The sequence below is a fragment of the Trichechus manatus genome, unplaced genomic scaffold (genome assembly GCF_000243295.1).
Source record: "Trichechus manatus latirostris isolate Lorelei unplaced genomic scaffold, TriManLat1.0 scaffold00050, whole genome shotgun sequence".
NCBI lineage: Eukaryota > Metazoa > Chordata > Mammalia > Sirenia > Trichechidae > Trichechus > Trichechus manatus.
This window is the reverse complement of record NW_004443986.1, coordinates 8,991,948-9,003,403: the sequence shown is the minus strand read 5'-3', so window position 1 is coordinate 9,003,403 and position 11,456 is coordinate 8,991,948. Positions and strand designations below refer to the sequence as shown.

At 44.8% G+C, this 11,456-nt stretch overlaps 1 protein-coding gene across 1 annotated transcript in view; it reads left to right on the top strand.

The window, feature by feature from the left end:
• The first annotated feature begins 7,087 nt into the window (after positions 1–7,087).
• Positions 7,088–11,456, top strand: part of RAPGEF5 (Rap guanine nucleotide exchange factor 5) — a 282,757-nt gene continuing 278,388 nt past the window's right edge. Inside the window, exon 1 of the mRNA XM_023732311.1 lies at positions 7,088–7,334. Within this exon, the coding sequence (XP_023588079.1) occupies positions 7,110–7,334 (225 nt within the window). The 5' untranslated portion in view covers positions 7,088–7,109. The remainder of the gene's footprint in view (positions 7,335–11,456) is intronic.

Below are 11,456 nucleotides of genomic sequence, written 5' to 3'. Positions count from 1 at the left end.
CTCCTAAGATGTTGCCAGAACCCTCTAAGGCAGGTTTTCTCACAGCTTATCCTGTACTTAACTTGGGTCATTGCTACAAATGCTTAACATTCACAAACAAGAAGAAATACATTTCTAAAGTTCTCTAATTTCTGGTCAGGCATGATCTTTGATATCCCTTGTTTCTTTCTCACTGTGGTGCAGTGGTTAAGAACTTGGCTGCTAACCAAAAGGTTGGCAGTTCGAATCTCACAGCCACTCCTTGGAAACCCTATGGGGGCAGTTCTACTCTGTCCTATAGGGTCGCTATGAGTTGGAATCGACTCATTGGCAACGTGTTTGGTTTTGGGGTTTTCTGTCAGCCTAGTCCAGGTTCTGCTTTCTCCAAGGCATTGTTTCATTTGTTCCTTCCTCTTTACCCCTACAAGAAAGGCGGTGTTATATGTGCATACTTTAAAGTTTGCAAACAGCTTTAGGAACATCATCTCATTTAATTAGCACAGTAACTCTGTGAAGAAGGTTCTGTTAACCAGATTTTACAGATTACCATTTTAATACTTCATGCTTGGGATCCTGTAACTGCTTTGCTGACTTCCCGGCTTTCAGCATCTCCTTATTTTAAAGTACGCTACATATTGATGCTGAAATCATCTTCCTCCCCTGATGATCTGAACACGCCACCATCTAGAGTCCATTTATAGCTTCCCAACACCCTTGGGATAATGTACACTCCTGTGACCTTTGAGACTCTGCATCTGCTAGGACCTCTGTCTTGTTGTCCTCAATTTAGTACATCATTGTTTAGCTAATCATGATTTTGTTCATTCATTTGTTCAGCCAGCCAGCATTCATTCATGCATGTATTTATTTACTTAGCACTACTATGTACTTGGAGTCCCTGGGTGCTGCAAATGGGTAATGTGCTTGCTGCTAACCAAACAGTTGGTGACTCGAGTCCACCCAGAGGAGACTTAGAAGAAATGCCTTGTGATTTACTTCTAAAAAATCAGCCATTGAAAACCCTATGGAGCACAGTTCTGTGCTGACACACATGGGGTCACCATGAGTTGGAGTCAACTCAACGGCAACTGGTTTGGTTTTTTGGTTTACTTGGCACTGTATTAGATGGTAGAGGAGAATACAAAGATGAATAAATTCTGCCCTATAGGGGTTTACAACCTCACATAGGTCAGATATACCAGGTATCAGTTGCCATGGAATTGACTCTGACTCATGGCAACCCCATATGTGTCAGAGTAGAACTAAGCGCTATAGGGTATTTAATTGCTGATTTTTTGAAGTAGATTGCCAGGCCTTTCTTCCAAGTGACTTCTGAGCAGACTAGAACCTCCAACTTTTCAGTTAGCAATTAAATGCCATAACTGTTTGTACCACCCAGGGACTCTAGATTATGTAAACATTTGATTGAAGTACAAGACAGACTGATAAGAGAGGTGGTAAAAGTAGAATCACAGTTGTAGGTAAACCTTGAGGTTTATCTGAGGAAGAGTTAATCCTAAATGGGAAGAGCAGAGGAGGCTTCTAGGAGGAGGTATTATACGATCTGTGTAAGGATGAGTAGGTTTCTATGAGCACAGAAGGGAGAATGGGATGATTCCAATGCATGGGTTTGCTTTGCCTGCAAGAAAGCAGGCTTGGATTTCTTGCTGTGTTTTGGTCAAGTTATTTTTCATGTTGCCTCCTTTTTCTGCCTTCTTGGGCATTTGACCACAGTGAATTTTTTTTTTTTTCCAAAAGTGTCCTAAATAACCAAAAAAAAAAAAAAAAAAACCCATTGCTGTCAAGTTGACTCCAACTCATAGCACCTGGGAAACTTGCACACCTCACTTAAAAAAAAAAAAATTCCAAAATGATAACAGTCAATAGTATATGAAAAAGCTTGATCAGACAAATTTTGTTTCAAGATTATGAGTATAATGAATAAAAGATGAATTTACAGGGATGGCATCCATCCCTATCAGCCACTGTCTCTGGTTGGAGACACCAATGCAAATAGTTTAAGAAAGATTTATTATCCCCCAGGGGAGTATTTGCATGACACATAGTGCGTGATGTACTTCAAAAATAACAGCACAGCATCACACAGGTTTGTCATGAACAATCTGATGGAAGATAATTCTATTTATGTTTCTCAAAAACAAAAATAAAATGAGTAAGGCTTAACATTTTTAGGCCTCAAACATGTTACATTATTTTGCTACATTTCACTCAATTGCATATTCATTGTATAAGAAACATAAAAATAATGTTAGTATCAAGTACTCAGACAAGTATTCAAATGGTTATGTCTGGCATTCTCAGCAAGGATCTGCCTTCTGATATCCCACCTCTCTGAGCACTGGGGAAGGTGAGCTCGTATTTATTTAATTTTGGTCACTACATACTGAAGTGTTTGCAGTATTGAATAGGGAGAAAAAAACTTGTGTTTAAGGCTTTTTTTTTTTGGAGCTGGTAAAACAATGCAAAATATCCTAAGTGGGGACAAAATTAAAATGGGAGATGTTGGGAAGGGCTGAACTTCAAGCAGGACTCATCAAAGTCCTAATAGCTGTGGTCTTCAGAGACTCAGCCTGACATGCATTCTGTACAGTTATCAGGAGACTAGCAAGTATGTTTTTCCCTTGGAAAAACGCAAGGGAAAGCCCAACTAATGGATGCTTTCCTTACTATTCTTCGTAATTATATGGGACTACAAACATTAATGAGAAATCATGAGAGTTACCATTCCAAATTCCTTACAAGTGGAAATGAAGTTATCTGCTACATATTCTCCGAGGACTTAAGCTTAGAGCAGAGGAGACGGCCTCTGCTCTTCTTCTGCCCATTAGCACACTAGTCTGGCTCAACCCTTTAGCACCACATTTTTGGATACTGGAATATCTGTCTCTCCAGTCCTTTCTCTTTAGCTCATCCTCTTTTTGCTGGCTGGATTTTCACCTGGGTGCCCTCTCATCTAGTCAGTTTAAGTGCTATATAGAACTAAAACCCTTCAAAACCAGCTCCTCCTTCTCCCTGTCTTCTCTAAATCTGGAGCCACTTTTTAATTTGATTTAAAAAAATTTTTTTGAATTTTAATCTTTTAAAAAACAAAAAAATATAAAACCAATTATACAGTGAAAAAAGTCTTTCTTCCTTTCTTTCTCCACGTAGCCAGTTCTGATCCCTCGTAAGAAATTTCCAGAGTTTCTTCACGCACACACAAATATGAATATAAATTTCCCTCCTATTTATACACAAAGGGAGCATGCTCTTCACACTTTTCTAAGCCATATGTTCTGGTCATCTATTGCTGTGTAACAAACACCTCCAAATATAGTGGCTTGAAACAATTTATTATTATATCTCACAATTTGGTGGGTTGACAGGGCTCAACTGGGAAGTTCTCAGCTGGGCTTCTCACATGTGGGTTATAGTCAGAAACCAGCGAGTGCAAGAGTCATCTGAAAGCTCAGCTGGACTGGGTGTCCAAAATGGTTTATAAGTGACTAGCAGTTGATGTTGCTTGTTGGATGGGAGCTCAGCTGCCAGAGCACCTCCACGCAGGCTTTCCATGTGGCTTGGGCCTCTCCCAGCAAAAGGCTAGGTTCTGAGTGGGAGTACCCCGAGAGCAAGCATTTCAAGAGATCATGAAGTGAAAGCTGCCAGGCTGGTTAAGGGCTACTTACAGAACAGGCACTGTCACCTGAGCTGTATTCTATTGGCCACAGCAGTAATGGGGCCTGTCCAGGTTCACGGGAATGGAGAAATAAACCCCATCTCTTGATGGGGGAGTGGCAAGAACACATTGCAGAAGAGCTTATGGGGTAAGAGATATTCTAGTGGCCATCTTTGAAAAGTAAAATCTGCAACACCAGCCATCTGAAGTAATTTTCTACTCCTCCAATGCCTGAGGAGCCTTCTTTTGTCTTGTCTAAACTAATATCGAACCTCTGTTTGCAGACCCTTATCACTTTGCAGCTAGTTCAATGTGAGAGCCACCTTCCTGGTCTCCAGTTTCCCTTCCCTGGCAACAAAATTTGTGTTTCTCACCTTAGCTGTTTCTACAAACTTTACCTTTGATGATGCCATTCTCCTATGTAACAATCGGCTCTGGCACCCCAGCCTTTAGGAAAAGTTGCAAACTGCTGGCCAGTAGTCTTGTTTCACCTGGCTTGTTTGCTGACTCAAAAAGGACGTACATCTTAAAAAACTTTCAACATTGCAAAATCAGGAGATTTTATATAGTAATCCAGATTAATCTCCTTTTATAAAACTGGGGTCTCATGGAAAAATTCAGTTGTTCAACTAATATGTTCTAGATATTTACTGAAACAGAGAAAAATCCCTGCCCCTGTGGAGTTTCTGTTTTAGTTGTGAAGAGGCAGACAATAGACAAATAAGATGTATACACTGTTGGATGGTGATAAGGAGTGGATGGGGAAGGCTACAATTTTAAATCATGTGGTCATGGAAGGCCTCACTGAAATGGTGACATTTGAGTTAAAAAAATTAAACAGTTAAGGAAGGGAAATGTAGATTTCTAGAACTGTGTTGTCTAATAGAGTAGCTAATAGTCACATGTGATTATTTAAATTTATATTAAATAAAATTAAAAATTCACTAGCCACATTTCAAGTACTCAATAGCCACATGTGGCTCATGGCTACAAATGCAGATTTAGAACATTTCCATTATTGCAGAGGAAGAGTGTTCCAGGCAGAAGATACAGCGAGTGCAAGGGTCCTGTGGCATGACATTGCTTGATTTGCACTATAGTGGCATGGCTCCTCTATTTACACATTCCTATCATTCCCTGTTGTCTGAGGCTGAATGGCACTAGTCATTTATCACCTAACCCAAGCCAACTTTCCAAATGCTCTTACTGATGTTTGAGTATTAGACCCTTGGTCTATGCTACAGAATCTGTGGAATAAAGTCCAAACTCCTTGACCTTGCATTGAGAAGCTGTGTGAAAGAGTGTGAAGACCAAGAATCTGGACTAGGAGACAGAATATGTGTGTTCCATTTTGGAGTGGAGTAGGCTCATGATGTGATTCAAATGGTATTATCAGGGGTGATATGGCACAAGCACCCACTAATCAGAGTGGCTGTTGGCCAGTAGTGTCCTGGAGAGCCCCTGCTAGATCGGGTGTTAACCCTTTAGTTGGTGGTGCAATAGTTAAGCTCCCGGCTGCTAATCGAAAGGCGGTTGCAACCCACCAGCTGCTCCATGAGAGTAAAGGCCTGGCAATCAACTCCTGTAAAGACTACAGCCTAGGAAACCATGTGGGGACAGTTCTACTCTGTCCTATGGGGTTGCTAGGAGTCACAATTGACTCCACGGCACACAACAACACAACAACATCATAAGGAGGTTTGGAGTATGGAGGGAGAGTTCGGAGCTCTCTGAGGCCTCAGGCAATGACTAATTCCCAACTGGTGCTGCAGTATTTCAAGATTATAAAAACTGCAACAGGCTGATACATTACATACAAATGGGATTTCAGCCTTGGATAAATATACGTGATAGGTTTTGAAAACTGTAATGTATTTTAGAGCTTATTGCAGAGTTGTTTCCAGCAAACACACACCAAAGTGATAGAATTTAAGGCCTTTTGCACGGTATCACCAGCATCCATTCTGGGATTTTCTCCCACTTCTTCATTATCCCTCTCTCTCACCAGTATGACACTCTCAGTACCCAATAGATTTTGTGTGCTACCACACTGGTGTTTTTTTCACATTACCCTCCTTATTTGAAGGCGCCTCCTTTCTGGCTGGCTGACTCTTCCCCACTCAGCCTTAAGCACAGTTCAAACTTCCTTCATTAACTTTTCTTTGCTTAGCCCAGCCCAGAAGCATTTCTCGCTCCTGTGGCTCATTATTCACATTCACTTGGCAATTACCAAGAGTATAAGGCAATATGTTTATCTACTCCTGGGCCAGATTTTAAGTTCTTTAGGGGCACAGGTCACACGCTATTCTTCCTTTTTCTTTACATGGCCACATTTGCATATACATTCACCAAGCATCTACCATGTGAGGGGCTGAGGGCCCTGACCTCCTATAATTCTATTTGTTGACTTTTTAAAAACAAGTACAAACTTATTCAGTTCTTACAAGTCTTAGGCAAAGACTGGGGTCCCAGTGTCCTTCTGATATGGAATAAAAACTGTAGCTGACTGTTGTTGAAGATGGATTGAGCTGCGATATAAAGACTTAACCCTGGTTTTTAAAGACCTGCTGGAATAGTTTCACTCTCAGAGCTCCACGCTTCCTACCTCCTGGAGTGGTGTAAACAATGATTCACACCGTCGTAGGTCTTTATATTTTACCAAACACATTCATCACACACACCAGGCTTTCAGCAAAGGTCAGGTTCCAACATGTTAACAGAGATTCATCTTCGGGTCACCAGACTTGCACCTCTATTGCTAAACACCTAACCTAACATAACCAACAGGAGTTATCTCCCCTTATTCTCGAATGGCTCTGCCAAAAAGGGGACAGAGAGGCGGCAATTCTATCTTAAACGCGTTTGACTAGCAAAATACCGAGCCTACTTCGAAGCTCTTTAGCGACAATAGTTTTTAGGAGTAAAGGTTATGATTTGGGGCTAGGCGGTGCAAAAAAGCGCGGGAGTGAGATGTATCCCAGACTTTCCAGCTCACTTAGTCTAAGTCCAGGTCAGCCCTGGCTGTTGGGAAAAGGGGAGTGAAGTAGGTCTCTTGAGCCTCGTGAGAACTGGAGGGGTGAGCAGTAGAGTGGGGTTTCGTGGAGGATTCGGGAAATCCCCTCAACTGAGGATGAGCCAGTGCCCAAGATGCCCTCTTGCTGGGTTCCCTCTCTTCTCCCGTCCCGGACTGTCTAAGGGGGCCAGATCTGGAGGTGGAGGTGAGCCGCTGGAGAGGGCGGGGCAGGGGCGGGGCCGGACGCACCTGGGCTGGAAAGGGGAGGCGCGCAGGGCTGAGTCTCACGGGGGATGCGGCGCGCGCCAATGGGCAGCGGCTGGCAGCGCGCCCCGCGCAGAAGCCGCAGTCGCGCCCTCGCACTGCCTGGCTAACCCGCGGACGGCGCGCGAAGGCGAGCGCGGCGGAAAGGAGCCCTGGCGCCGCAGCCGCCAACAGGGCATGAGGATGGCCGTGGGCTCGGTCAAGATGCAGCCGCCGTGCGAGAGCCCGGCCCTGGCCGCGGCGGTGGCGGCAGGGGACGGCGCCCTGCGCCGTAGCCCCAGCGCCCGTGAGCGGGAGCGCGAGCAGCCGCCGGCGCCTCTGCGGCCGCGGCTGAAGGACCTGCCCGCGCTGCTGCGGAGCGGACTCACGTTGCGGAGGAAGCGGAGCGCCGCCGGGGGCCGGGTGAGTGCCCGGCCCGGCCCGAGTGGGCATGGGCGGCACGCACGTGGAGCTCGCGCGGACGCTCGGCCGTCAGCGCCCACCCTTCCCGACCGCTACGGGGGTCGCCTGGAAGTTGGGGAGGTGGCAGAAGGCGCGCTCTGCCGCCGGACTCGCCTGGAGAGGGGCCTGGGACGGAGGGGTTGTGGGGTGACCCTTGTGAGCGACGGTTTCCCTCCCCCCAAATGCACCTGACTTAACCCCCGGGCACCTGGATTGAGGCCGCCGGACCGTGGGCATCGCCGGAAGAAGGGCCGTTTGCCTCTTCTCGGAGGGGAAGCTGCAGGTGTTCGGTGCCTAACAGTCAGCCAGCATTGCCCCGACAGAAAGCCTCAGGCCACACAAGTGGGATCTCAGTTTGCAAGGGGTATAGGAGGGTGTGCTTGTTTGGGGGCGTCTCGTTGCAAGCCCTGGGCATCCGGGCTAGCTCTGGCCTCCACCACCGCCAAGGGGGAGACCCAGGAGTTGGAAGTTCCTGGGTGAGCTCCTAGCTCCTGGGTTTGGGCATCGCCAGCATTTACTCGGTGACGCCCCCTTGAGCAGGAGGGTGCACGCTCCCAAGAACCTTAAATATTGACTTCCTGATGGTGTGTTCACATATGATTTCCTGGTGAAGGAGTGTCCCTCATAGGTTCTAAGTGCTTCTGATGACCTGAGCAGGTCAGACATGTTTTGTATGTTAAGAGGAGCGAGAGCGGCCTGCTGTCTCCTGGAATCTTTCACAAGCCACTCAGCAGGCCCTGCCAGAGCCTTAGGCCACGGGGCTGATTTACTCAGATTTCCCTGCTCACCAGGGCTTTGGGGCATTTTTGGTGGGGTCTACCCAGTTTTTTAAAAAATTCGTCATCATTAAGCAGTCTTTCCTGAGAAGCGGCAGCAATGTAAATTTTGTGGTTGAAATTTTTAAAATGAAGTCGTAGTTGTCTGCCTTAAAAGACCTCACTGGGGAGGCTTTTAGCTCTTGCAAAGATGAGTCTGTGGGAACTTAAGGGTTAGGGAGGAACACCTAATTTGATGTGGCTTCTGTTGGGGTGGGAGGGGGGGGTCAGAACTGATGTAGGTCTGTAACTTCTCTAGACTGTGTTCTTCCTTTCTTAGGCATTTTCCTTCCTGTGTAGGGATGATTATGTGTGGCTCACCTCAGAAGGATGTTCTGAGGATTGTTGTTGTTGGTTGTTGCAGATTCCAACTCAAGGCGATCCCATGTGTGCAGAATAGAACTGCTCCCTAGGGTTCTCCTAAGGTGCCTCTGGGTGGATTGAAACCACCAACCTTTCAGCTAGTGGTTGGGTGCCTAACTGTTTGTTCTACCCAGTGACTCGGTTCTGAGGATTAGCTGAGGGTAGTTGGGCATTCTTAAATTCGGTAACCAGGGGAGCACTGAAGACACCCGTAAGTAAGACCTTAATGTGTGGCATACAGGGTTGCCTGTAAAGAAATCAAGGACATGTGTCCCAAAGATGTAATGGCTAAGTAAACACAAGCACCAGAGTTATAGACTTTGCAGGAATCTAGGGAAAAGTAGGTCGAATTGTGTTCCTATTATCCTTGACAGTTACTTTTTCATGGCACAGAATACTGAAGACAGGAGGGCAGCTAGGCAATCTGTGACAAGAATTGCTGAGGATTTCTGTATAAATAGATCTGTAGTGTTCATCTGCATAGAGTCTTGTGTTTCTTGCTGCCTGAGATACTGTTTGTGCTTTGCCAATATACATATTTACTCTTATCTTTTTAATTATTCTGATTGTGGTTACTTCAGACAATGTCTACTTTATTAACCCTTCTTTGATTCTACTACTGTATTCTCTTTGGGACATTCCAAACACATTCAATAAGAGCGTGGCTTTTTTTTTTTTTTTTTTAATTGGAGGAGGGTTAATTGTCAAATTCTCCGATATTGGACACCCATAATTCTCAAGTATTTTTCCCTCCTTCTGTTTGGAATCACTTTTGTGATTTTAAAGCTTTTCCCATCAAAGGGATTGGAAGGAGGAAGAGAGAGAAAAACAGGTGAAATATGTACCAGACAGGCTGGTGACTTGTGAGCTTCTGGGATTTTCTGGTGAGCTCACTTGGTTAGGGCAGTGATGCTGATGCAAACAAATCATGGTTTAGATCTTTGTGCAGACTTTCAGATTTGTGTATGAAGGCCTCTACCCCCAGATTAGAGCTGAGTGATTGTAGGGACATTATTCATTACCATGGTTGATAGATAAGCATCTCGGTGCATTAAGCAAGACGTTGGTAAGAAAGTTTGCAACTGTTGCTGTGTTGACCAAGGTCTGATTTAGGAATACTTGTGGCTGTTGTCATGCTGGCCTGGGCTCCCACAAATCTGGACAATCCAATGTCAACTAAACTGTTTGTGGGTTGTGTTGCTCAACCCAGATACATTGTAGGCTATCTCTTATTAGGAAAAATTAAGCTATACTTGGTTAACACAACAGAGAGTTCCTTGGTTCAGTCACTTCTAATCATTCAAAATGCTGTCTGATTAAGACACTTTTCACCTCTTCAGGACAAATGGTGAGAGACTGAGTTTTGCTTTGTGGGCAGACCCTAGCTACCTCTTAAAAATCAATGTGATACAAAGTTTATTAAGAAAATGTTCCGCATCCCACTTTGGTGAGTGGAGTCTGAGGTGTTAAAAGCTATTGAGTGGCCATCTAAGATGCATCAATTCGTTCCAACCCACCTGGAGCAAAGGAGAATGAAGAACACCAAAGACACAAAAAAAATACTAGCCCAGAAGACAGAAAGGGCTGCATAAACCAGAGACTCCCATCAGCCTGAGACCAGAAGAACTAGATGGTGCCCAGCTACCACCAATGACTGCCTTGACAGGAAACACAGCAGAGAGTCCCTGATAGAGCAGGAGAAAAGTGGGATGCAGATCTCAAATTCTAGTAAAAAGACCAGACTTAATGGTTTGACTGAGACTGGAAGGACCCCGGAAGACATGGCCCTTGGACTCTCTGTTAGCCCAAAACTAAAACTATTCCTGAGGCCAGCTCTTCAGATAAAGATTATACTGGACTATGGGACATAAAAATGATACTCATGAAGAGCATGCTTCTTAGCTGAAGTAGATACATGAGACTAAATGGGCAGTTCCTGTCCAGAGGTGAGATGAGAAGGCAGAGAGGCTCAGGAGCTGGTTGAATGGACACAGGAAATCCGAGGTGGAAAGGAGGAGTGTGCTGTTACAGTATAGGGAGAGCATCTAGGGTCACATAATAATGTGTGTATAAATTTTTGTATGAGAAACTAACTTGAGCTGTAAACTTTCACTTGAAGCACAATTAAAAAAAAAAAAATCAGTGTTATGGCAGAGTTTGAATTCCCACCAAAACCTTTTAATCTTTGTTTGGTTTTACTTCTTACAGAGATTATGAGAGAATAGTATAATAAACACCCAAGCCTCAACAGTTATCAGCATTTTGCCAAACTTGTTTCGTTTATTTTCCTCTGCCTCACTTTTTTTTGTCAGGGCTAGAGTATTTTGAAGCAAAACGCTAAAACATCATGTCATTTCATTCATAAATGTTTCAGTTGACATCTCTAATAAGGACTTTTTAAAGTCTCATCCCTTTGGGAGCAAGGGAGAATGAAGAGAACAGGATACAAGGAAAAGACTAGTCCGAAGGACTAATGGACCACAGCTACCAAGGCCTCCACCGGACTGAGTCCAGTACAGCTAGATGGTGCCCGGCTACCACCACTGAGTGCTCTGACCAGGATCACAACAGAGGGTTCTGGACAGAGCTGGAGAAGGATGTAGAACATAATTCTAACTCACAAAAAAAGACCAGATGTACTGGCCTAAAGGAGACTGAAGAAACCCCGAGAATATGGGCCCCAGACACCCTTTTAGCTCAGTGGTGAAGTTATCTCCGAGGTTCACCGTTCAGCCTGGGAGGAGACAGCTCCATAAAACCAAATGGGACTAATGAGGTACAGTAGTCCAGTGACAAGGGCCAGAAAGCAGAAAGGGACAAGGAAGCTGGTGATAGGGAACCCAAGGTTGAGTAAGGATATTGTTGATGTGTTGTGAGATTGTTAACCATTGTCATAGGGCAACAT